The 27,509-nt window shown below is 41.3% G+C and overlaps 1 protein-coding gene across 29 annotated transcripts in view; it reads left to right on the forward strand.

Annotated features, from left to right (window-relative positions):
- Window positions 1-27,509, forward strand: part of LOC110359662 (uncharacterized) — a 239,899-nt gene that overhangs the window by 155,771 nt on the left and 56,619 nt on the right. For 9 of the 29 annotated variants that reach the window (XR_010474120.1, XR_010474131.1, XR_010474111.1 and 6 more), the window contains exons 4-7: window positions 10,751-10,856; window positions 12,362-12,462; window positions 21,646-21,695; window positions 22,471-22,534. The exons of 7 other annotated variants lie outside the window; for them this stretch is intronic. Coding sequence is in view for 6 of the 22 variants with exons in the window: in XM_065071233.1 (XP_064927305.1) it covers window positions 10,581-10,637; window positions 10,751-10,856; window positions 12,362-12,462 (264 nt within the window). In the remaining 16 variants the exon portion in view is untranslated. Of the gene's footprint in view, window positions 1-1,202; window positions 10,638-10,750; window positions 10,857-12,361; window positions 12,463-21,645; window positions 21,696-22,470; window positions 22,535-27,509 lie in introns of all 29 variants that reach the window. 13 more of the 29 variants (XR_010474107.1, XR_010474117.1, XR_010474124.1 and 10 more) reach the window with 3 other exon arrangements.

Genomic DNA, 27,509 nt, shown 5'->3' on the forward strand with positions numbered 1-27,509 from the left:
GTTGGTTTAAAATGTCGTTTTTTCACATCCTGGTTTATGTTACCCCTGTTTTGCATTGTAAATGGAAATGAATTTATGACCTGAAAAAGAAAGCAAATGGTAGTGTAGGGAGCTTTTCTATAATGAAAAGAGTAGAGAGTAAAGCAGATGAAGCAACTCCCAGTATGTGAGCTTTGCACGGCTGTAGCTTCTGTCGCTCAGTGATATTTCTTTAATTTCTTCCAGTGCTTCGTCAAATGGCTACTGAACATAAAGGATGAGATGCTCTTAAATCATACTTTTAAAACACTTGTTAGCAAAACTAATCTTTCTCTTCCATATCAATAGGGGTTAATGTTATTCCTTGGAAGAATATCAGTCTCATTCTCCAAGAAGAGTTTCCCCAGTACTAAACATTCCTTGTATGATTAAAGGCAGTCTGGGTACTGACCTTCTGATGTTAAAGATAACACAGAAGGAGCTATATAAATTACACCAGTGAGTAAAGACAGAAGAAAAAGTATAATGGGAGTGACATCTCAAAAGTTTTACTAAAAAAATCCTTACTGGGAAAAGCTTGGCCTCATTAGCAGTCAACAAAGAATCTAACAAAAAGAAAACAGTACAAAGGTGGCTGTTGAAAAATTAGCATTTGAAGATAGAGGAGAATAATATGGAAAGAACTGTCTTAGGCACAAATCCTGTGCTGCTGGAGAGCACAGCTGGAGCCTCTCCCCTCCCCAATTAGCTGCCATTTACCTAAATAGGGGAATGATGCCAGGGCAAGGCATATTCCTCCTGAGAGGTAAGACTTGTCTGGTTGTTTTCAGATCTCTCTGCATGGCACCTGAAGACACGAGAGAAAACAAAACCAAAACCAAACAAAAAACAAAACAACACAACAACAACAACAAAAACACACACACACTCACAAAAACCCCAACCAACCAACCAACCAACCAACCAACAGAAAACCAAAACAAACAAACAAACAAAAACACCTAAAAAACCCACCACAACAACAAAACCAAAAATCCACACAAGTGGGAGGAGGAATTCTTTGGCCAAAACCTTGTGATATTGAAGTGATATGAGTCCAAGGAATTTGAAGGCTGTTTGGTCCTGCAGTAACAAGGCATAGAAGAAGGAACAATCTGGTAGCAATACTGGAAATGTACATAAATTATTTTGAACATGCCCTGTTGAAATGTTCTTGGTTTCAGAGAGAACTGGTTCCTTAGCCCTGTGTAATGATGAGCCTGGCCTAGAGCAGTAAGAGAGAAGAGGAGGCACTCACATGAATTATAAAACAGAATTCAAAGTGCACTGGTAAGGGAGAGGGCTTATTTTCAGTGCTTGTCTCTTTTCTGCTGCTGGCAGTCCGTGGTGGTGTGGTAAAGCTAGCAAGCACCAAGCAAAAATTGAAGCAAAATAATAAAAGATGATGAATTCTTCTCCCTGTTTACTGTCAATGAAAGACCTCTTTGTTTACACCTCTAAGAATGTCTGGCAGTTACTGTATTCCCTGTCTCCTGACATGTAGTTGTTCGTTAGCCATGCTACGCATTTTTTAGTTAATTTAATCTTTCCTTTGAAGTCATTCCCTCCAGCTTTGTCATTTGTCTTGCTTTTGTTTGAACTCTTTCCAATTCATCCTGGCATGAAGGTAGCCAGATTGGGCTATTTGGGGCCTGCTTTCAGGAATGTGCTGTCAGGAAGGACCACTCAGCCCTTTCCATCTCCCAGGTCACTTTAGTAAGCTCATGGGATCACTGGTGTCCCTGGTGCCTCCCTGCTCCCTAACTATTTTACAGACGGCACACTGTGGAGCAGCTAATAAAAGAGCTGCAAATGGCACTGGCTGTTAGTTTGGGGTTTTTTTTTTTGTTGTTACTGAATACCACAATCCCAGTTCTGATCCTTCTTCTTGTGTATATTCCTTAGGTCTTTTTCAGCGTTGCTACTTTTCTGTTTTCTTTCTCCCACCAAATAGCTGTGCTGCAGTAGATGATTCATCAGATACGCTCCTCTGCATTTTTCCAGTAAGTGTCTCCTTCAATGTTTCTAGGCAGTAGCACCAGGCTTCTTAGTGCACTGCCTTAGGTATTTGTGTTTCTTCTTGGAGGGCTATTCCCATGAATTAAGAAACTGATTATTTTCTAGATTTCATGAGGTCAAGTCACCTAATGGTCCCCACATTACAAACAGCAGATTTTGGCTCAGTTTGCTGCTGTTTTTCACTTTCCCAGGTCCCTCTCCAGAGCCTTAGTCAGGAAGACAGGCTATGTGGTTTCTCAATAGCTTCCCCTGGTATGTTTCTTGTTTAGAACTAAAGTTAATTAACACTTGTTAACCTTCAGCACTTGTTGAACTTCAGCGATGCTTGTACAACGGGTTCTGCAGCCTTGAAAGTGGGACTGTAAATAATGGAAATATCTCAGGTCAGTTTTTAAAAGAAGAGATTGCTGTCCCATCCCAGAGCAAAAATATTATTATTCTTTATGAAACTAACACATCTTCTCTTCATTTACCCAAATGTAAAGACAGTGTCCAAGGGAAGGGTAGTAGAAATACCATGTCAGGTGTCCCAGTGTGATATTATAAGTAAATAAACCATGGTACCCTGAGTATGTCCAAACCAATGAATGTAAGAATATTTCAAAATATTTCAAATGCCTTATTAAATTCCAAGTCTTGTATTTATATCCTGTTTATATCTTGTTCCATCAACCGTGTAGTTCATAGTTCTGCCAAAAAAGCTATCAGGATGCTATGCATTATTTATTCTGTAATATTTCATGAGTCATACAAGGTATTCATCTGGATGTTTATTTGCTTGATTCTTTGCTGTGCATGCAACTGATTTCCTGTACAGTACCACTTGGCTAAACCTGTGTTTTGTTCTGAAGGTTCTTGCTACTTTGGAAGGTGTCCAAGCTTTCTGCTTTTGTAGTTCCTTTTTTTCACCACGGCTTTTGAAAAACAGCAGTTAAATGGTTCTCCAAATGCTAATTTTATAATCTCCTGTCATATGTATAATCTCAGTCTACTGATTCAGAAATATTCAATGTGAGTGTAGATCAGGAGGAAAAGCCATCAGGATTAATGGTGTCCATGGACAGCCAAAAGAGTGGTAAAGCTCTGACTAGAAAATCATTTGATATAGAGATGTGAAAAGCTTAAAAAAATAGTTTAGGTGAGAGGTAGAGGGAGAGTTTTCAGCAAAGAGATGGAGACCCAGTTGGATAGATACAAAGCAGTCTTTTGCAGATGTCAGTAGATCAATGTGTAGAAAGAAAGGGGATGTGTGTCTGCGTATAAGCTGGAAAGTGGCTCTGCGGAGAAGGACATAGGGTTCTGATCAACGGCAAGTTGAACATGAGCCAGCAGTGTGCCCTGGCAGCCAAGAGGGCCACCCGTGTCCTGGGTGCATCCAGCACAGCATTGCCAGCCGGGCGAGGGAGGTGATTGTCCCGCTCTGCTCTGCACTGGTGCGGCCTCACCTGGAGCACCCTGTGCAGTTCTGGGCAACACAGGATAAAAAAGATATTAACCTGCTAGAGAGTGTCCAGAAGAGGGCTATGAAGTTGGTGAAGGGTTTGGAGAGGAAGCTGTATGAGAAGTGGCTAAAGTCACCTGGTTTGTTCAGCCTGGAGGAGACTGAGGGGAGACCTCATGGTGGCTACAGCTTCCTCACAAGGGGAGGAGGAGGAGGGGCGGGTGCTGATCTCTTCTATCTGGTGACCAATGACAGAAATCAAGGGAGTGGCAGGAAGATGTGCCAGGGGAGGTTTAGGTTGGACATGAGGAAAAGGTTCTTCCCCCAGAGGGTGGTGGAGCACTGGAACAGGCTCCCCAGGGAGGTGTCACAGCCCCAAGCCTGACAGTGTTCAAGAAGAGACTGGACAACGCCCTCAGACACATGATGTGAACAACATGGGGTTGTCATATGCAGGGACAGGAGTTGGACTCAATGATGCTTGTGGGTCCCTTCCAACTCAGGACATTCTATGTTTCTATGTAAGTGCACACACACACACATACATACATATGGTATATGTCTACATCTTTGGACTTATAAGTAGTAAAGGAGAATCCAGAAGAAAAATGAGTATCAAATATCTTTGAGTGACAAAGTGATGGGCCCTTTGGAGGTCAAATTAATCCTCTGAAAAGAAGGCAGTATGTATCAGCACTGAATGTGACCATATTACTTGAAGAAGAAAGGTGGTAAGTCAGAATCACATATATTCATGCATGTGGGGATACACAGTGCACACATAAAGAAATAATTACATGAGGAAATTAAGGTATGCTGAAGGAAACCTGGAATAAAACTGAAATCAGAAGACATCAACAGAAGATCAAGACTGGGAAATCAGCATGCGTTCAGCTATGGTACTATAACACAGATGCCACTAACACCTGGGTTTCAGAAAGTAAGAGTTCATTTGGGAGCATTTTTAAAACTACTGGCATTGCTGCCTTTAAAAGGCAGGAGTGGTCATACTAGATCAGAGCAGTGATTCATCTTGTCTAGTATCTTGTCTGTGACAGGGTCTAGGTTAAGATATATTGGAAGAGCAGCTGAAATTCCATAGTAGTATTCATCACATATTCTGCTCACCATGATGCTTTGTGCCATCTCTACCAGTTAATCAGCATCATATATTGTCCTTCACACAGTTTAAAAAAAAAAAATAAGAAAAGGCTAAGCTTTTACATACATAAATAATCAAGAAAGGCAATCCTGTGCGTTGGATAGCTGTTTGTTGTGTGGGACTCGTGTGTCTGCTTTTAGGAAGGATTGGGAAAGCATCCTCAGGCTTCCCTAAATGAAGAACAGGAACAAGAACACTTTCCAACTTACTGTGTGTTTTGACAGAAAACTATTTATTTATTATTAAGGAGGGCCTTGTATTAAAAGATGCCATAGAATTATTTCAGACCGGCAGTCTGTATAGATACTCTATTTTGGGAAATTCTGTTTGCATTGTTGGACGCTACTAAAACACGAAGACGTTTCTTCTGCTTTAAGTTTCTATTGCTCTTGCTTTCTGACCCTGCATCTATTTTAGCAAATGCTGCAGCTCAACAGGAGTGGATCTCTGGGTGGATCTATTTGGTGCTGGGGATCTGGTGTGCACATTGTACCTGATTCCAGATTAATTCAACCTTAGACTAGCTGTACTCTGATCCCAGGAACTGGAGATGTATTAGGGGTTGGAGAGCAGTGGGTGCATTCCTGAAGCTCATCTTCCAGTTTATTTTCACTTGGAGGCAGTCCAATACATGTACCCTGAGACTGATCCCTAGTGCAAACCAAGGCATGGTAATCAGGAAAAACTGGGTTATTTGGCTTCAGAAATGCATTCCCAATCTGAAAAAAAACCTCAGTGGAGAGCTCTTTTATAAAACAAATGTACTCATAAATACAAATAAATTGTGCGCAAAGATGGATTTCCTCATGGTTTTGTTGTTGTTATTTGGTTGGTTGGTTGGTTGGTTGGTTTTAATCAAAGTATAAGTTAAAGGATTTGATAAAGATCCAGTACATAACCTTGTTTACGTAACTGGAACTTCATCTGACAGAGAACGTCTACCTTCCAAAGCATTATTTTTATGCACATTTAAGCACAAAACCAGGCAATATATTCATGGAAAACAGATACAGTAAGCTGTTAATTTCTGTTTCTTTCTTTCTTTCTTTCTTTTTTTCTTATGTAGTTTGTTCAGTAGCTGTTTAAAACAAAAAGAAATGTAAGGGGAAGGCAGCATGTAACTGTAGCAGTTAAACGCTAACTTAGTAATTTAATAAACAGATAATTTCAAAATTGTGTTACTGAGGAACAGTATCAGTAATTATTATTGTATCAAAACTGATGAAAGATTAGAGATAAAAAAATGAGATATAGTACAAACACTGCCTATGTACCCCATCTTTCATCACCAGGCCTCTCCCAAGGGTGGGATTAAGACACCTGAACTTCAGTGTCTGTGTGTGAGCAAACACATGAGAGTCTTAAGATCTCCTTCCTTCCCCAGCCTAAGGGCAAGGGCATCTGCAGAGCCCTTAAGGACAGTCATCAGTTGCCCACAGATGGCTCTGAGGGTCCTCTGGGATGCCCAAAGGTCCCCCAGATGTCTGCCTGTGGCTGGCCAGTGTCAGAAGGGGCCAGGAGGTTTTCTGCATTGCCTGGGAGCTCCTTGGCACCCGAACAACAGGAGTTGCCTGTGTTTAGACATCTCAATCCCAGGCAGGTGTCCAAATGAGTTCTTTAGCATCCACTAGCTAAAAATAGAGTTTAGGCATTTACATGTGAATGCCTCAATGTAAATGTCTTCACACCAAACTGAATCCCATAATGTTGAATGTGTAATAACTCCATATGAATTATCAAGACAAAGTAGAAAAACACATGACCACATCCAAAGTCACTGTTTCATTTTGTATGGTTTCTCTTTGTACATATACCTGCAATTAATTGCCTCCAGTTAATTTGCTTCGTCACTGTTCCTTTACAGACTTCCAGCAAGCAAAGACAACTAAGCAACTGCTTGATATCATCTCCTGCTCATCACCTGGTATTATGTGCAATGCTGTGTCCCTAATGAGCAGATCTTGGTGATATATCCATTATGTCAGGACATGGCAGAGGCCAGTTTTCTGAGGAGTGGGCCAAACAGCGAAGTGGAAAAGCTCCACTGCTGTCAGAAAATTAGCTGTTTCAGTAGTGCCTGATCACACTATGCTGGAGCCATATTCTATGTGTCTATACCCGTACCCTAAATAACTATAGAGATGAGTTTTCTTATAATAGCAGTAATGAGGCTGATTAATGCCAGGCAGAGACCAGTCAATTTCTGTAATACGAAGATAGAGCCTTTCTAAATAAAATGAGCTTCTGCTTCTGGCTGAATACTGCTAAGCCTCAAGAAATAAGTAAGATTTTATGAATTTCAGGATCACTTATCCTATCACGTATTCCCCATCTGCCCCTCAATTTCACTGTGCCTGTGTGCCCTGTCCTTTCTTCCCTGTCTCGCCTGAAGGACGCGCTCCTCATTCATCTCTGATCTGACCTGCTGCCTTTATTTGTGCTGTAATGCCGGTATCTTTGTCCTTTTTGGCCAGTCAACTCTTGCATACTGAAACATCCCAAGATTTTAAAACAGCTGTCACCAGGTGTTAACTGAAGATATGCTGGAAGCAGTGATTTTGAAAGGACACTGTGGTAAAAAGGATTAATGAAAACCTGTTACATATGGAAAATACTTTTCCTATCTAGCAACAGAGGTGAAATTCATTCAAAAGCAGGAGGTCAGTGCAAGGGGAATAAATCATCTAATCATAGCCTGGGAAACTAGGAAAGATAAAGATTTGTGGTGGATAAATTTCATAAGGGGAGAACAAGACTAGGCACATCTCCCCAGGCATCGTCAGGGCTGATGAGACATGAGGCGGCTCTGGCCAAGAGGCTGGATCACCACATTAGCTTGGTGGCAAACCCATGTGATCAGCTCCAACGTGCAAACTGATGTGCAGCCCTACCTACTATGCAAGCACGTGGATTTTGGACAATGTATGGCTAATGTCAAGGCAGCTGAATGCAAATAAATGAAATTTGTCTTTCTTTGCATTTGCACAGTCAGATGAACCATAATACCAGACAGAAGTACCAAAAAATCCTATCAACATATCCAAATTTGTGACTTTCTCACTGATTTTTTCTTTTTTTCATATCAAGTTGCCTGGAGTTTCTTGAGCAGCTTAACTGAATATCTAATTATTTTGTGTTTGATTACATTGAAAAATACATGCAGCTTTTTAAACCACTGTCTTTTGCTTCAGGGTAGATTGCTGCTGTCTCAAAAGCTCCATTCCTTCCCTTTTTGCAGTTGCTTAAGATGAGAGTTGTGAGATTAAAGACATGGATAATGGATCTACTAAGCAAAGAGGGAGTTTCAAAGGATGTACAGTTCTATGAGCTTTGTTGTTCCTTACAGTGCTAGATAGTGCACTTAACATCTGACCTTATACGCATACTGTAGGAAGCTATGTGTGCCCTGGGGTCACATGCAGTTTAAATGTGTATCATGGTTGTTTCCTAACATTTATTTTGTCATAATGCCTAAAAGCCATGACCAGCTGGGTGCCCCTGTAGTCAGTTATATCTAAAACTACATAGTCAAAGGACTCTTTACCCCAAGGGTCTTGAAAGTGATGTGTGCATCGGGGCCCTGAGCACACCAGACACTGCAGCCTCCTCCCCTCTCCTCTGGTGCTTGGTTGCCTGTGCTCAAGGCCATCAAGCTCTGATGTGGTGATGCTGAGGAAACAGACCAGTCATGAGGAGAATCTCTGAGAAGCCTCCTCTGGAGACCATCCCTTAGCTCAGGAGCTGCACTACAGCTCCGTCCCTGGCACTGTTTCCCTCCATGAACTACACTGCAGCCATTCCTGCCCTGCCCATCACCTGCTCTTGCCTCCTTGTCTTGGCTCCGCAGCCATCTCATCCCCTTGGCCATGCCTGGCTGTCCCAGCTCTATGGCAGGCCTTGGTTGCTCTTCCTGGGCCAATTCTGCATGCCAACTCTGGCTGCAGTGGGATGGGGCTGTGAGGGGACTTCCCTGCCCCATCCTGCCCCACTGCCCCGAAGCTCTATGCCTTCACCCCACAGCCCACGCTTGCTGCTGTCTGACAGACATGTCTGGTTCCGAGTGTGTGTTATTTGTGAAGGTATATTTTGCCCGTTGTTCCCAGGTAGATGTGCACATTTAAAGGCATATATCCCTTGACCACTTGGAGCTTTACCACACAAAGGTGCTAAATGAGAATGTCCTGTGGAAATTTTTAACTGTAGGACAGAGGAAATTCTTCAGCAGAAGAGGTTACTCAAAGGGAACTAAAGAGCAGCTCAGCTATGAAATAAGCCCTGAGGTGACTGTGAAACCACTGAAAAAGAAGAAGTGAAGGATCTAGCTATAATGTGAATGTGGGCACAGATGCCCCTTTTGAAATAACATGCTTCAATTCCAGGCTTTGTGAGTGACAGTGCAATTGCTGTGTCTTAGTGTTCGTGCTCCATCCACTACAAAGAAGAGTATAAGTGGGAATAGAAATATGGGAATAGACATTCTGGTAGTAACTAAGCTGTACCCAAACGCTATGTACAAGCTGATGGTTTTATAATGGGCACATCTGCCCACCTCAAAAACCACTACAAAAATTGGCAGGATTTGCAGCATCTGCTGGAAAAGTTTCAGCTTCAGAACAGAAGAAGGTGTTGAATGTTGGATTTTTGGAGTGCAGCTGCAGAGGTCCTGTTATTCTTAGTTTCTTCTCATGCTCTGTGAATGAGCCCTAAATCCTGACGTCAGTAGGCACATTTTCTTTTGCCTTTTTTCTGGATCCCCTCTGAGATGTTGTTTTTTCCCCCTACTGCTGAAAGCCTGCTTTGAGCTTGTTATGGTCTCCTTGTGAAAATCAGGCTCTCTTTACACTTTATCCACTTAACAGAGCTAGCAAGCTTAACTGATATTTCCATGAACCTCTTATTCTTTTTCTAGAACTTCTAGTGATTTTGGCACTGCATCTCTCAAAAGATGTCAAATATTCACTGCAAAGCTTCTTTACACAGTTTATATCACATGCTCTTTTAGTATAATGCTAAAGTGGTCTAAGCTTTCCACTCTTGCTGTAGGTAATGCACATCTTGGAGCTTTCTGTTACCTTGTGAACATTTTGCACTCTTTCAAAAAAGGTAAGTTATTCCTTGGTATAGGAGTCTTCACAGTATCACAGTATGTTTGGGATTGGAAGGGACCTCAGAAGATCATCTAGTCCAATCCCCCTGCCAGAGCAGGAACGCCTAGGTGAGGTCACGTGAGTCTTCTCTGTAACTTGAACATAACCGATTATCCTCATGGGATTTCACCACCTAACTGCCCCGCAGCTACTTGTTTCAGCCTTACCTCTCCACCAGTCCTCACATTCTTTGGCAGTTCCATCTACAACTCATAAGCAACTTCCTCTGCTCCCTGCTTCTGCAAAACTAGACTTGAAATTACTCCTGCTTTACCATGAGCAGGCTTCCTTCATCAGGAAACCAAGAGTTCAGTCAGTTGTCCAAGTCTGAAGTGAACTTTGTACCTGCCTTTTAGCAATAATGTAGTAGCTATGTTCCAAGTTCTCTGAGAAGTTTCTCAATGCCATCACTGCATCCGTATAAACAGGTTTCTAATGTCTACATGTTTATACACCCAACTGGCCCATCAGGCTCTGTTAAGTTTGTTTTACAAATGCTTCTCTTGTTCATGGTTCTGTAATGCCACCCTGTCTTTTATCAAGAAAAAGCTTTTCTATTCCAGTCACTTGCTCTCTGCCTCATGAACAAGATTTCTTCTGAAAATTGTTTTTTTTTTTTTCTATAATACTCTCATTTCTATTCTCCAGATAAAGAGAAAGTAAACAAAGCAAATGTACATGGAACCTCCAGAGCATTTCAACTTGGTCTTGTGTTGTCAGCGAACAGCTATCATTCAAGTTCAATGACAGGCAGAAGTCCTGCCTCAGCTTTGCTATTCCTTAGAACTCCTGGATGAGCTTCAGTCTCCAAGCATACCACTTGCTTCTCACTTTCCTACAACTTCCCTGGGTTAGTCCTATATTGCTGGCCAGTGAAAGACACCTCTTCTGCATGGGTTCTTCCATTGCCAGCTCCCAAGATGGCCCTTGCAAAAAAGTGAAGTGCACTTTCCTGCTTTACAGGTACCCTGGAGGATTGTATTGCAATGGTGGGCTTTGTTGGAGCACTCCAATGTCATCCTTTTAAAAGATTGCTCTGCCAGCAGCAATGGAATGACACAAATAAAAGGCAAGTAAAGTAAACATTTGCAATGTCGAAAGTAAGACAGTCACAGAGCCTTATAAAAATGTAGGCGATGGGAACAACAGGAAACCCAAGATTGGGTTTATCCTTCTTATCAAATCAAGGAGACCCTGTAGAACTCCTGTTGGCAAGTTATGAAAGTGGATCTAATATGCATGAACAAGGATGCAAACACAGTCTACGCAGTGTGCCCTCAAAGTCCTGGCTGGTAGAAGCCTGCTGACCCTGATGTGCCAGGTTCTGCTTCTGTGACTATTTAGAATCAAAGACTTTCCCATCCAGCTCATGGTTTTCCTAATCCCTTTCAGAATATCACTGGCTTCCACCCACTGCTTTGGAAATTATGATGTTCCTTGGCAGGGATAGGTACAATTATTGCCTGCTTAGATGATGATAAACAGAATCAGATAATATCTGCTGTGGTGTTTGATTAGGCATCCAAATTTAGTTCCTGTAAAGGCAGGAACCCCTTTTCCACAAGGTTTGCTAATGATATGCTTTCTGTTCTGGGTGACTTATATCATGCACGTGTCATTTGCTACTCAAGACTTGCAGAGTTACATAATTATATAGTTTGGGTGTGCTACATACTACTGGAACTTGTTTGAGACTACATTAACAGCTGAATTTCCATGAGAGGGTACTGAGTTAAGGGGTGACATTCACCCAAACTCTGTCCTTGGAAGCACTAATCTGTACCTGGCTACATGAAAAATACCTGTAAGTCCTGTTATTTATATCCGCAAGCAAAGTAAATAAGATCAAATGATATAGATAAGTTTACGGTCACAGAAGTGCAGCTAATACTTGACTTAAAATATGCAGTTCGACTTCTATAGTTTGATTTAAAATTTTACCTTAAAAGAAGTATTTCAACAACTCTAAATACTTGGCATTGAAGCAGTGCTGTAACATATTGTAGGAGGTCATGTATTACTAGGGCTGGCTGTCCTTGTGGGGCACTTCAGTAACAGTGCATCACTTACATAGAGATGAAAATCCCTAATTGCCAAATGTGTGGAACAGCACACTTATCTTTCATGAAATAAATGTAGAGGGAGATGATGTTGCTAAATTGATCAGCAGTAGCAAATCAAGTCGTAAACAGGATGGGGATTTCCATTCTTCTCATATCACAATGATGTGGTGTCTAAGCCAGTGACCTTATGGTCTAAAAATAAAGACAAAAATCTGTTTCTGGGGCTTTCATGTAAGCCAGTTAATATGCTGGTATGTAGGCAGTGTTCTCCTAATGACATACCCCAACCTGATCTGAAATGTCATCAGTCTTTTTGTAGGTTAAATTTAGGTTAATTGATATTTTGGAAAGATCAGATTAATCCTCTCTGTGGTTTAGTAGCTGGAGAATTTATGATCTCACTTGTACATCTGAGACTCAAAAGCACTTGCCTGGGAAACTCACAGTTCACTGTGGTTGCAGTTTTGTTCCCTTGTGAAGAGGGGAAAGAAATTTCTGGTCCTTACTGCAGGTCTCTGGAGGCTATACCTACACGTGAAAGAAATTCAGTGCCATGGGAAGAGGTCCAGCCAGTGCCGAGGACCTGATGTTGGCAATTTTTCACCATTTCAGGTGAGCTTTACTTCAAACTATCTCTTGTCTGGTCCGAAGAACAAAATGTTCATAGCAGCTGGAGGGCAGTACATGTGTTCCTCAACCCCATCTTCCGGTTTGATTTAATTTGGAAAGAATCTGCTTCATATCCTCCGAGAACTATCCATCATATGAGTCAAAGCATGCCAAGTGGCAACAATTGTGAGATCTGCCTTCAAAAGCACGTTCATGATCTGAATTAAAGCACAAATGTAGGCACATTCTGTATGAAAATAAAAACAGCTGCATTTATGTCAGAGTCCCATACTTTGGAATTTGGCTATAAATTCTTTAGTAAGCCCAACATGTTGCAACTTGCCCCATAGTCACTTCAGTATGGATGCTTGGATTTATTATTTCATTTTTTTTTTAATGTTTTGCAGCTAAATGCTAAAGAAGAAACTCAGAACACCCTGATCTAATTTACTAATTTGCTTTAAAATCACCTTTAATAAACTATGTAATTGTACGGTGAAATGGTGAATTCGGTCCAAGCATATTATTCTCTGTGTGTAACTCCTTTTTCTGTGATGTTCACATTGAGATGCTGCTCAGGGTTTATACCATGCTGTATGTTTACTAAACTGCCTGCTCACCAAGCAGTAGAACATTTGCATGTATGCAACATTTAAGGAAATATGAAATAATTTTGGCTGATTTTTGTCAAATAAGCAAATCTAATTCATCTTGCTCTTGGATGATGGAGTGGGAGTTTAATATCCTTTTTGATTTGATGTAACTAGCTTGCTATGAAAAAAAAAGAAAGAGTTTAAAGCTAACAGATTTTTTTTTTTCCCAGTCTGTCTTTGCAGTTTCTATGTGTCACTGTAAAAGCAGAATGATAAAAATTATCATTAGCTGGAAATTACCTTGCCTGAAAACTGAGGCATGTAGCTCAGCTCGAGGTGCTGGAACTAGAACAGTCAAACGTAGTTCCAATTAAAAATTATAAATTAGAGCTGCAAGAGTGTGGGACTGCCTGCCTGGTGAACAATCTTACTTTCATATACATATATAAAAAGGTCACTGAGTTCCTGAACTCATACTGATTAAAGCAAATAGACTCTGTCTCATTTGGTCTCTAGAGAAAAACAAGTACTTTGAAACTACTCTCCTTAGGATGTAATATTGTGGCTGAATTTCCCATCACAGGAAAATTTACCCTCTTGTTTGCAGATATAAGAAGGAAGGAATAGCTAAACGGTTAGGAAACTAATGGTCTCAGAAGACCCAATTAGTTAAGAAAGTTTGTCAGCGAGAAGGAGTCACAAGTTCAAGCTCCCCTTCTGCTGATAGGAACTGACTGTGTGCGTGGTGGCTTTCTCAGGGGACTGCGCTCTTCTGGCCTGGGTCTTCTGTGCTTGGTCAGTCTAGAATAGTCTAGGAAATAATTTAAATTCTCATTTTCATGAGGGGTTTTCTGTCTGGTCCCCAGACTCCTCTGAATCTTAGAAGCCATCGCTAAAGCTGGTACTTTTCTATGAATGGCAGTGTTGATGGAACAATATATTCCTGTGAGAATACTTTTTGCCAAGCCAGCTGTGTTTGGGCTTTTATCTTTCACCTTTCAGATATCTTATTGCAAACTGTCTGATGAGTTGAGCAGACTTTCCCATGTAAGGTCAGATTTCTCAGTAGCAATGTTTTCAGGGTCACTTTTCACTCAAATGAACATTCAGTTTTGGAGATACAGCTAGAAACCAGCTTTAATGAAGAATTTGCCATTGTGCAGTCAAGAACCAAGCTGAGTACTTTATACCTGGAAGATAACATTACCTGACATTTTTATTAGAAGGGACATATGTGGTGATGTGAGACTTTTTGAAACCAGTGGATTCTCTCAGCTTGAAACTTTGTGTCAGAAACCACTGAATAACCCCTCCCCAGGAAACTTCTCCCTTTGTATCTAGCACTTCACCATGACCCCATGGATTCCCAGACTTGTCTCATTTTACATATGGCTTGTCTGCAACATTACTTGGATGTGTTACAGCCCTAACTGATGTACTCTAAATTTGTCAAAACACTGTGGCTAGACAAGCTTCAAAATCAAAACAGGAAAGCAAAGAGAAAAGCTCTTGATTATGGAGATGGAGCTGCTGCTATGAAAGCATCAAATTAAGCTGGTAAACTTGTGTCAAAAACTAATCTGTTCCCCGAGCTGTAACTGAGCACTTTGCAGAAGGCTGCCTTGGTAGCTGAGGATTATCTCAGCAGGCTCTCCCGAGGTGGTGCCTCCTGGAGCAGACACCCCTGCTCTGGATCGCCTCATTCCTATGATACCTGTGCAGTGTAAGCATGGCCCTGCATATGAATCAGTCTTCAAAGTGCCTGCTAGGGACCTCTGCTTTCCCATCCTTCTGCTAATCAATTTAGGGAAGCTTATTGTAGCACACTTAGCTGTTTGTGCGAATGCAAATGCAGCTTTGTTCAAGCTTGTCTGTGACTGGGATAGACAAAGCCCTTTTGATGTGTTGATTTTCCACACCCTGCTCATCCTTCTGTTTCAGAAGCTGTTTGAATTGCCATCTTTCTGACTCCTCCCTTCCTGGACACCAAGCTTGTGCTGTCAATCTTTTAATGATGCCACATCGATTTACAAAGGATTATGTATGGGATGTTCCTAATAGTCTTGCAGAGTGTGATAAATTGCTCAGTTTATACAGAGGTTACATGAGGCATATTAAGAATACTGGTGTCAATGTGGTGTTTTGCTTGCTGCCTGCCTTTACAGCTTTTTTGAACTCCTGTCAATCATAATACAGTCTTCTGTCCATCATTCTGAACAATGTCTGTATGTAAAAGCAACTATATACCTAATGTCTCTCTCTACCTCCTTATAATCAACACATCCATATATATCCATATATGCAGGTTCAAATAAAGCAAGTTATTAAGTGGGAAAACCAAGGAGACTCACAGAAGATGAGCTTGACAAATACTATTCCTTTAACTAGGCATGAAATTTAAATATAGGGTGTGCTCAAGAGGGATGTACAATAAGAACATTTCCCTGAAATATTGGAAAGAATACTGAGACTGTGAAATAACGGTTTTGAGGGGTGAGTGGGTATAATAATGAATAACATATATTGCCCATAACTAGAAGGCTGTGTAATGGTGGCAGCTGTATAGATTTGGAAGGTTTTTTGACTGAAAGATATAGATAGATAGATAGATGGACAGACAGACAGACAGATAGATCGATTGATCGATCGATCGATCAATAGATAATGGGGAATGGAAGCTAAAGCAGATTTCCAGGCATTTTGACTCTCTGCTGCTATTTAACAGCACAATCAATAGTTCTGAAAAGGGAAAGGCATTTGCAATGCTAATTGCAATTCACAAGTGGGGCTGTACTGAGTGGGTGGAAGAATTGGTTGTTTGCTTGCTGAGAGACGTTTCAGAGGTGCTGAAGTTCTGATACTCGTAATTCTTTTTATAAAACAATTATCTGCCGAGCCCTTGGCTGACTAGAACACAGGAATAATTTCTAAATCAAAGAAATCAAGGAGGGTGGAATGTATTCAGGTAGTGATTTTCTGGCAGGTTTAGCTGGTTGTCTCAGTGCTTCCACTGAGAAGAGCGATGCGACGGAGAGCTGCCGACCATGGAGCCTGTGGGACTGACAGTCTTTGATAGCCTTTAGGGGTTTACACGGCTCGTCTCTTCATCCAAGGTTTTGTCAGATATGTCCTGGCTTTTCCTATTTTCTGGTATCTACTTTTTTTGATTTCTGAATAATAAATGGGTATTTTTACCTGTGGCATGACCTGAATCTGCCAACCTTATTTACCCTGATTAGTGTGCTGCTCTGTGCGTGCAGGTTTGTTGGCCCCAGTGGAAGCACTTGCAGAATAAAGTACAAATCAGTGTGACGGAAGATGACAAGACTGAGCTCTTTCCTCCTCTCTCCCTCCTTAAGCCAGGGTGAATGTTCCCTGGACTCCACAGAGTGAAAACATATGTTTGTATGTATGAGACCAAAGGGCAGAATCATTTTGGGGGAGGAGAGGGAGAAAAATAAGGTTCTGATGCCAAGTCTTGTAATGCCAGTTCTCAAAAGTGCCACCGATCTCTAGGCATGTGGAAGCAAGGAATAGCAAAGGCCTCTGTCTCCTGGCACTCTGCAGTCCGCTGCTGCCCTCCCAGTGTCCCCAGGATGTTCAGATACAACGTGGGGTTGGATGTGGTGCTACATCAATGTTACCTTGTGCACTCAAATGCAGTTCCTAATTGGGTCTAAAATTCTGCTTTACACAGAGTAAAATTTAAATGGCTGTGGCACTTAGATGTCACAGGCATGCAGTTTTGAATACCTGACTAGGAATTATAAAAGAAGATCAAATAGAAACACCTAGGTTCTTTTTTATTATTTTTTTTCTTCAACAACTAAAAGCGGAGTGGGTGCTATTATTATACGTGTTTTTATTATTAAGAAATGGAAATAGGAAATTTTCTCTTTAATTCAATTTGGAGTCAGAGTGACGTTTTTCCTAAAACAAAATATTTTTTCTGCAAAACTGAAACTTCTTGTTAACTTCTGCCAAGTTCAACAAATAATTATTGGACAAATAGAAGGAGAGTCTTGAAAAGGTAATAGATTTTCTCTTTCAATTTCAGTACAGTGTTCTGAAGCTAATTTTAGCACATTCAACTTTTTGAACCAGTAAAAAAGATCATAAAATAAATCAAATAATTCATCTTAAAGCATTTTAATAATCTCCAGCTTTGCCCTGAAAATTCTGGTATTCTCTTTAGTCACAGTGAAATGTATTTATTACCTGCAGCAGTATATGAACATGATAACTCTGTAAAGTACAGGAGATGTCTATTACCATGATATTATAATATCTGCATTGCTTTGCACCAACGTGCTGCATGGTGGTGGGTCCTTTTCTGTAATGTCTAGGTGAAACCCGAATAACTCAGCTGATTACAGTGGGGTTACTGGGAATATATCCTGGAGTGGCTGCTGGAACAATGCAGACATAGACCAATACCAGAAAACCTGCCAGCTGATGGCAAAGCAAGGAACAAGGGCTTAGGATGACTCTGTGATACTGCATTGGGTGTAACGCTTTCACATGGCTTCAAAGTCTTGCTGTTAGTATTATTAATTTGTATTGCAGTATCATTCAACATCCCTCAGGAGGACTGAGACTGATTGGTTAAGCCCTGAAGTGTGGAGGCTGAGAAGATGGACCAGTCAAATGGAGACCACAGGAACAATTTAGCACAGGGGTGGTTCAGTACCTGCACTCCAAAGGGCCGCCAGCCCTGTGGACTAGAGGTGGAGTGGTTAGATTGTGCTTGTGATTTAAAAAAAAATGTCTTTCTTTTGGATATTTAATATAGAACTGAGGAGTTTTCAAAACACTGGTTCTGCATACTGACCCACAGCTGATAAATCTATGGCTATGAGCTCTTGTGAAACAGTTTGGAGATTTGTAACAAGATAAATGAACTCCAAGCACTTAATGAACTATTAGTGGATCATTATTACATCCTGTGTAAACATTGAAAAAAACCACAAATAAATACAATGGATGGCAGCTTAAAAAAAATCAACATTGATGACTTGCAACAGGTCCTGAAGCAGCAGTGGAGGTCTTGTTTCAGGGACTGCTCCAGATGAGCTCTAATAAGGTGTGTCTTGCTATCTGTGATACATGGCAATGTGAGACTCCTCTGGAAGACTCATCAGTGAGGGCTCATCTATTTTTCCCAAGACAGATTCAACAGAGACGGGGGCAGCTCAGGGTGGAGGCAGTGTGCCCAGATTGCAAGGAGCAGGCTGTGCCACATGGGCCTGGGCAGGTTTCCCCAGATCAGAGGGCCAGGTAGCTGCCTGCATGTGATACACAGCTCGAGTTAATGAGCTGATGAGGCTTGAATGTGGTGTAAGTGCAATACTCTCGCTCCTGGACATGAATTGTCTGCAGTGGAGTGCTTGAATGCCAAATGAACTTTCTGAATGAAACCCCCTGGGTGTAAAATGATATTTTCCTCTGAAAATTCCCAACCAATTATTCCAGTCTCCTGCTAGTATAAGCATGTGAAAATGTTTCTATGAGAAGATATTATTCCAGTGGCTAGCCAGCCACCTCAGCCTGAGGTTTGGCGTGCTTTCCTTATTTGCCTTTAATCATAACTTCATTATTTCTAACAGATTTTTTGAAAGTCATCGTTTGTACGAATTGAAAGATCTGCGGAACTCATTATAAGAGTATAAGGTTAATCTGCAGACTGGTACAGAGATTCTTCTTCCTAAAACCTCTGATTATTTCTTATGTCTTTCACAGACTTCCATGCACTACTGAGGGTGTGACTAATGCTCTTCCTGCCTAACCGTACAGGCCAGTAATTTCCCTCAACTTTCCTTAGCAGTATGTCTGCATTGAAATAAAGCAAAATCACTCTTTTGACATCCAGACATTAGTAACTGGTGTAAACAACTTTAAGGCTGTGATATAAAATCCAGGCAAGTGTTAAAGCAAGGTTGACACCATCTTCTTTCACCACATGGCTTTGTTCCTTGGCACGTGCTTGGCGCATATTTTCAGATTAACCGTGGCGGGACTTACAATTTCATGGAGTTCAGCGCTTCATCTTTCACCTTTAGCATATCTGATGATCTCTTCCACCACATAGCTGCTCACCACAGTAGCGGTCTTTTGTGGCAATACAAAAAAGTGTACACCAAACACATGTACACCGGGTGGAATAATATGCCGAAGTGACTTTGATGAGTATAACAAACGGTGATCTTCACTTCTGGCTACTTTCTGTCACAAGTTGGGAGGAATCTGGGAAGACACATTCGAATTTATATATAAATTAAAAATTAAAAAAAATGTAAGAGGCTGACAGAATGAGGTTTGAACCTTGGAGAATAAAAGCATGCAGCAATACTTTTCATGTTCAGATATTAGCAAGAGAAGTAAAACTGTTCTATTTCATTCAAATAAATATGTCAGCTTTTTAAGAGTTAAGCTATTACATTAAAAACAAACAAACAAACAATCTCTAAACTAGCTCAGACTGAAATTGGCAAAAACAGGAAGTATCTTGAGAATGAGAATAAGAAGAGAAGTGTTTGTGTCAGAAGAGTGACAGCAGCTTCTTATACAAGTTTAGAGATGAAGAAACTAAAAATGTGTTGCATTATGTTACAAAAGGAGAAGAGAACTCAAAGTCCTCTGACATAATTTTATTTTGCAGTCACTGGTTAGGAGGCATAGTTAGAATTTGAAAATGAGAAGGACTGTGTGTTCTTCATGTGCTCAGTTTTTTTCTAATAAATTGAAAAATGCTTAGCACAGTGAAAGCTGTGTGAGTGTGACAGATACCAGTATTTTTGGTTTTGGAGTGGGGGTTTTACAGTATGTTGGGTCATGGCTAATGTAATGGTCATAATCAAAGAAGTTTTGATGATGTCCCTTGTGATGGATATCACTAGGAACTGGTCCTCGCAGCCAGCATTTGAGTCTGTATTCTTTTACCTTATAAAAAATATCTGTGAGGGAGAGGCTGTGAGATGCCCTCCCCAAACAGCAGAACTAGAAACTTCTACTGGGTGCACTGGAGATGCTACATTCAATCCCAGGGCTTGCGGGATGCCTCAAGCCACACGGTCACTCTGCTCAATTTGATTTTGCCCAAATCATCTTTCCAAATACTTGTCTCATGGTGCTACACCCTTAATGCCCACCTCTGCATTTTGGCCTCTGTTCTGTCAAGACTTTGATGTGGCTCCGAGCATCCCCTTGTGCCACACAGAGCTCACCTGGTGCACTTTGATCTACCTCTGGCATCTGACGTTTGTGTATCCAGCTCAAGTGCTGGTGAATGGACTGTTGAACCTGCCCAATTCTGTGTCAGCACTTCTCCATTCCACTTTCCCTGAATGACAAATTGAATATTTCATTCTTGAGCACCACAAGAGGCTCCCTCAGCAACTGGCAGATTTGACAGTCATACTGCACTTCAAAGAGCTTCACAGGGTTGTTAACAGTAGCAGGGGTTTTCATGAAGTTGTATTTTTAGCACAGAGTCTGGAAGAATGAGTTGACATATTGTACAGTGATGATAACCTTTCCCTGAGCCTGATAGGCTGCTTAATTTATGACTTCTTTTGGCAGGAAAAAATCAGCATAGAATATTTAGGAACACCAAAGTTTCTGTAGAAGAAACACAGAACTGCAAAAATGCTGGGTGTGCATTTATTAAAAGTAGCTCTGATAGTATTTTTCGTTCCATAGAATGATTGATGCCCTAGTCTTCCCTCCCTTGTTTATTTCATGGATTTTTGGCTGCTATCATTTCAGTCAAAGATATAGAATTATAGTGAAAATGCACTAGCAGACTGGTTTGAACTGAATATTCTCTGTAATATTTGGACCAAAGAAAGAATTTTCTGTTCTGGAACATTCATTATCTGAAATAATTTCCAGAGAACAATGACAATATGTTAAATCTCTCTGTCTGATGAGTGCCCATGTGTCTCCTTTTTGACTCATCTAGGCATGTGGCCAATGATGAGTATTTTTAAAATAAAAAGGTATGTTTTAAAAATCTAACAGAGTATGCCAAGGTCAGTGAATTGGCAAAAGTTGTTCAACCTTCACTTGATTGCCTCCCTCCTCCTTCTTACTTTCCTCATTCTTTCTTTTTATTTCACCTATTTCTGCCACAAGGTATTATCCATCCTTTCTAACTACATAATTCAACAAGGAATAGGAAACTGAAGCAAGTAGAACATGTGCTTGACATTATACTAACTCATTGGCTGGCATGGTATTGTGTACAGACTTCTCCAGGTTTTTATTTCTTTTTCCTTTTTAAAGCTCTGTGTGTGTGTGTGTGTGTGTGCATAGATGTGCCTACCCCGCTGCGTTACCTAAAATATAGGAATTGACTCCATGCGGTAAACCTGTTATCGTTTTTGGCCTTCTTTAGATTGATGGCTCTGTTGTGTGAGTGAACTCACTGAAAATTTACTCAGTTAATACCACTGCAAATGCTTGTCTAGACACTTGGCAAATGTTTGTGGTGCATATTCAAACTCATTCAAGGATGAGCAGTGAGTACGTGTGTCATGGGCCTTCCCTCGGTGGAGAGGCTCTGCTGCTGCTCAGCCTCTGCTTTCTGTAACAGGTGCTGTGAGGTGGTACCTCCTTGGACCTCGAGGGGTTTCACCGTCAGAGGTAAGAGTGCCTGGCTGATGTTCTTAAAATACATCCCATTGCTTGCGGTTGATTGAAACAGGCTGAATGAAATAAGCCTATTGAAAATTCAAATGCTGCAGTAGACAATTTCTAGATGTGAAAAATTAATTTCAGGACCACTGATTTATTAATTTCAGTTTTCATACCTAATGGATTTCACGTCTCTCTTTTTTCTCTCTTTTTTTTTAATTTTTTCCCCGAACATTAAAAGGTGTACTGTGTCCTTTTATCTATTTTGTTGGTTTACCCTAGACACATAGGAACACATTTCTAAAACCTGAATGGAAGTTTATCAGTACTATTTAATGCTTTCTGTGGATTTATCCACCACTTCTTATGTTAAACTGGGGGATTAATTTGTCTTGCATATCCTTGCATTATATGAGTTTGTCTACAAAACATCAAAAGACATGGTTTTATTATTTTAAGGAATTATTGTGAGGTTTTCTTCCTTAGGTTTTGCAAAGGATATGAAACACTGAAAATCCACAAAGGTTAAAAACTCAATATAAAGGATACAGTATCTCTAAAGTTTAGGTAGAATTTTCTGAATCCATATTCTATGAATCTTCGATGTGACATAGAATCATAACTGCTGAGGCGGTGAGTGGGACAGAAAGCCATAGAGATCAGCAGCTCTCTGTTGTCTTTCCTAATTTCTATCATAATACTGATGGAGATAAACCTCTTTTAGAATTCTTTTATTCTTATTTGTATTTTGTTCTGATTATATTTTCATGTGTAAAACCCATAGGTCAACTTCAAACAAAGAACGAAACAGAACGGACCCTCTAAGTGAGCAGTGATGTGGGTTGCAGGTGTGTAGGCATCAGAGAGCATTTTCCTTTCCGTGGCTACCTGACCGACCCTTCTGCAGCCTCCTCAGCCTCTCTCCATCTCCTTCCTATCAGATATGTCTCCCTGCCTATGCTTCTGCTGTTTTGTGACAGTTATCTCAGGCTGTAGGTAGCGGAGACCTTATTTTTCCAATCCTGTCACCTTTAAAAGCCTCTGGGTTGCCTGGGTTATGGATTATGTTGTGAAAATATGATACTTACACAAAAACCTTGTGGGCTCCCAGATAACCACTGGATACAAGTTTTTCTTTAATTTATCCCATTCTCAGAAGCTTTCCATGTTTTGGCATGTTGTTTGCCTCTCTAGGTGAAAGTGGACCCTGCATTGCTGACATTTTCACCTTAATTACAATTTTATTTGTATGCATATTTTTTAAAGACCATGGGTTGTTTTTTATCTACTGGGTTAGGAGGCTCAGTGAGTGTGCTCCTGATCTGTATTGTGCTAATGGAGATTGTAGTAAAAAACACGGCATTTCTCTATGAGTCTGGGGAAGCACTTAAGTTAGAAGGGTAAAAAGTTTCCTTTGCTGCTGAGCAGTGGTAACTGAAGGCACACCATGAGTCAGTAATGTGGTTGCTTAGCCATTTTTCCTGGCCACTGAGGCAGGCAGGGAGGCGGTGGATTTGCTTTCAATTTGCAAAAGTGAATCCAATCCATCAGCATAGAGTGCAATAGGGAGCACGTTCAGATGATGAAAAACAATTGTCATAGTCCCTTTTGGGCTCCTTGGCACGCACATAGAATCGTAGAATAATTTTGGTTGGAAGATACTCTCAAGATCATCGAGTCCAACCATAACCTAACTCTGGCACTAAGCCATGTCCCTGAGAACCTCATCTGCACATCTCTTAAACACCTCCAAGGATGGAGACTCCAACACTTCTCTGGGCAACCTGTTCCGGTGCCTGACAATCCTTCCTGTGAAAAAAAGTTTCCTAATATCCGATCTGAACTTTACCTGGTGCAACTTGAGGCCATTTCCTCTTGTCCTATCATTTGCTACTTGGAAGAAGAGAACAACACCCTCCTCCCTACAACCTCCTTTCAGGTAGCTGCAGAGAGCGATCAGGTCTCCCCTCAGCCTCCTTTTCTCCAGGCTGAACAGCCCCAGTGCCCTCAGCTGCTCCTCATCAGACTTGTGCTCCAGGCCCCTCACCAGCTTCATTGCCCTTCTCTGAACTCTCTCCAGCACCTCCAATGTCTTTCCCGTAGTGAGGGGCCCAAAACAGAACACAGGATTTGAGGTGGGACCTCACCAAGGCTGAGTGCATGGGGACGATCACTTTGCTAGTCCTGCTGGCCACACTGTTCTTGATGCACACACATGTGTGGAACGGCAGTGCAGAAACCATCTTCAGAGCAGCTAATGTCTGGAGCATCTTATTAGCCTGGGCCACATGCCATCCTGGCTTGATCCATGTTCTGCAAATGGCTTCTGAAAACAGTGTGTGGCACTGTATGCCAACGAGCAAAGCCCACCAGACTCGTACCTGTGCCACTGGAGTGTGGGACCAGCTGAGGTCTCTCTTCATTGCTGACAGAGCAGCTGTGGGTTGAGTTATCTACCCCTGCAGTGCTTTTGAATTAATCTGTTATTCAGAATGCAGCACTGGACCTGAAGGATGCTGGTATGGAAGCTACTGCTCTTGATGCCAAGAGGCCTCTGAGCTGTTGTGCCATTAGTTGGGACAGAGAATGTGTTTGAATTGTTTTTAATAATATACAGGTGCATTTGGTGAGCTGTGATTTGGATTCTGTAGGTGAGGAGGAAACCATGGAGAGGTTATAGTGAAGTACATTGGTGCTTTGACATGGGCCTATAGACAGATTAGTCACGGCATGGTCCCTCACTGGTGATGGACCTTGACTTACGAACTTTGACGCAGAAACAGATTTGCACAATCTCTGTGTGTCTATCCCTAAGTATTACTTCTTTGTTTGAAATTTGTTGTTGAGAAACAACTGAAGTTAATTGAGCAAAATATAGCAAACTAAAAACTCTGCCTTGGAATCAAGTGAACAAGGAAAATTTAAACCAGCTGAACTAGTAATAGTTATGTTCTCCAGATTTCTCTAGGTATTAGAAAAAAACTCAGCCGAAATTCAAAACCAACAGGAAACCACATATATCATCATAACGGAGAAAAACATTTTTTTCATGATGGGGGTCATAACTTTGCATCTTGATTGGATATTAATAAATTGAGTCAAGATTATGAACTAAAAACCAAGTCAAAGTTTTAATTAAATCCACAGCAGTTTCTGTTTTTCAATGCACACGGGAAGAGGCAGGGTATGATATATTCCCCTGACTGAAAAATTTTCGAGTTCCAGCTGGACAGCACTTTAATTAACTTTATTTTCTCCCTTTTCTCAACTGAGGTCCCACTCCATTGCAATTCTGAATCAATCTTAAATGTAAAGTTTCAAAAAAATATAGCTTTCTCACTGTGTGACTGCTGAACATTTTTTTCAGGAGGCTGAAAACCTGCAAACGTGGTAGTCTAAAAGTTGTGGTGGCAAGGGGGATGTGGGGAAGCCAGAGTGAAGATGACAAATGTGGGAAGTGTGTCCCATTCAAGGGCTGGTGCACAGTGCATGCTTGCAATGGAGCTACTTCTGTTTCTGCTGTTTGCCAGCTGTAGCGTGACACTGGGGATCTGCTCAGTAAAATGGTAACACTTGCACAACAAACTGTTTGTCCCTGGCTGGCTGACAAACTGAGAGCAGTGGTATCATTACTGGACAAGAGCCCAGAGCCTCCTCCTTGTCATCCTCTCACACTGAGCTAATTGCTAACAGTCAAAAGACAACATCTATTTCACAGGTTAAAGTTGAAAGAATTTGTAGAAGTACTCGAGAGTTCAGGTCAAGGTTTTCCTAAAGTCTGGCTTCGTGAGCGTGGATAAATCTTCATGGGGGCTTTGTGCAACTCAGGCAAAAGGCTGGAGGAAGGGACCTGTCACTAGTGGCAGCCAACACCAAATCCTTTCCTTGCCAGTCACTGGAAATGTATTTTATAGCACATTTCAGATGGTAAAATATGCCAGGTGTTATGCATGTAGTAACAGTAATTTATCTTCTCAAACAGTTTGGATTTCAAGAGAATGATACCAGCCAAATGGGATGGGCCTTTGTAAACTGATCATTTAGGACAAATGCAACACGTGTATCAATGTCATGTTTTATAACCATGACTTTATTTTTACCTGGAACAGCAGAATTAAGACACACAGGGTATCAGTTAGCAGGCGAATAGCATCTAAAACAGGGAGTATCAGAAAAGTCATGACACAGCTTGTCACATGTAATGTTAGGGAACATGAAGATTCAATTATTAAATCCAGCTTGAAACTTAAAGATTGGGTTTTTTTGGTTTAAAGAGTTTCTCTTTTCTACTCTTGTCAGTATTTTATATAGCATAGCTTGGGTCTTAGTGGCTTTGGTAAAACCTTATATTGGGTCTCCAAATGATCTAATTTGTTGAGATTATTACAGTTAGAGTTAGTGAGATATCAGAGGCAGTGTACTGCCTTTTTTTAATTTATCTTTGATAGTGCTGCTTGTAGTGCTGCTAGGACAAAAGAACAAGAGGAAGCTTTGGGTGGAGGTGTAGTTGTTTAGCTCTCTGTCTTCCTTGTTGAGACAGAGTGTGATAATGCTGCAGTGCAGAGATACTCGAGCTGGCATTAAACTAATTATGTTGGGTACTGGAAGCATCCTGGCTACAGCAGAGTGGAGTCCAGTATGTTCTGATTTTCCCTGCCAAAAAGCCTAGCAGCCTGAGCACCAATGAACCAATAACAATAAACAGCAGTGCCTGGATGGGATTTTACGGGGGAGTTTGTTTTTCTGAAATTTTTCCTGTTCCCTATGCTGGTGCCTCTCTTGCTTCCAGTCTTTTATCTCTTTCCTAACTGCAAAAGAAAAAATGAAGCAAACAAGGATGACAGGATGCAGAACCTGTGGGCAATACATCATCCAACAGCAGGTGCTTCACTGCAGCTATTTCTCACATGAAGGGTCCGTGCAATAATTCCTGTGTTAAACAAAGCCAAATCCTTACACAGAAAATAGTCAGGAATTGAGTTGAATGAGCAGATAGGATGGATTGCGGCAATTGAGTGAAGGGCTCAAGCATACTGACCAGCAGCTCAGCTCGCCCTTTTTGTCCCCCTCCACTCCATTTCTCATGCCTGTTCTCTAATTCACCTTGATCTCTCATTCTGCACCATTGTCTCCTCTCAAATCAAAACCCACTCTGTTTACTTCTTCTGCACAGGTCTCACTTTTGCTACCTCTGTGTGCAAACTTGGTTTCTGATAGGGTTACCTAACCAAACATTTGCCAGTCCCTGGTGGCCTAGCAAGGTTTCACTCTTCAAAATGTCCCCAGTTCTCCCCTCCATTATCTGTGAGATTTGGCCATCTTCACATCACTCCCCTTTAACCATCTGTGAAATTCAGTCATTCCTCATGGCATTATCTGTAACACTTGTTACCTTCTTGCTCCATTTTCTGCCATGTCCAGTAATTCCTCATGGTAATTTCACTGAGCTAAATCTTATGGCATGTCCCAGTCATCTGTCAGTGTACCTCCACAAACTGGGAAAAAGACTAACAACACAGTCACACAAATGGTGGCTTTCAAATGGCCACTGAAGAAATGATGCGGGAAAGAGGATAAGACAAGAAGACTCAGAGACCCTTTGTGAACAGGAGGATGTGGCAGGCTGATCCACAAACAGAAAGGACAATCCACAGAAACATGCAAACAAGGACAGGGGAGAGACCAGCTACTAGAGGAGAAAGGACTGTGGAGCCCATCAGTTGCTTTGAAGTGTGACAGGAAAGAGCAGAATTGGGAAATGGTGTGGCAGGAGAGAAGAATAACTAGCCTGGCAAAGGGAGCAGATGCAACTCCTGCAGTCAG

Source organism: Columba livia, chromosome 1 (assembly GCF_036013475.1).
Source record: "Columba livia isolate bColLiv1 breed racing homer chromosome 1, bColLiv1.pat.W.v2, whole genome shotgun sequence".
In the NCBI taxonomy this organism is placed as follows: Eukaryota; Metazoa; Chordata; class Aves; order Columbiformes; family Columbidae; genus Columba; species Columba livia.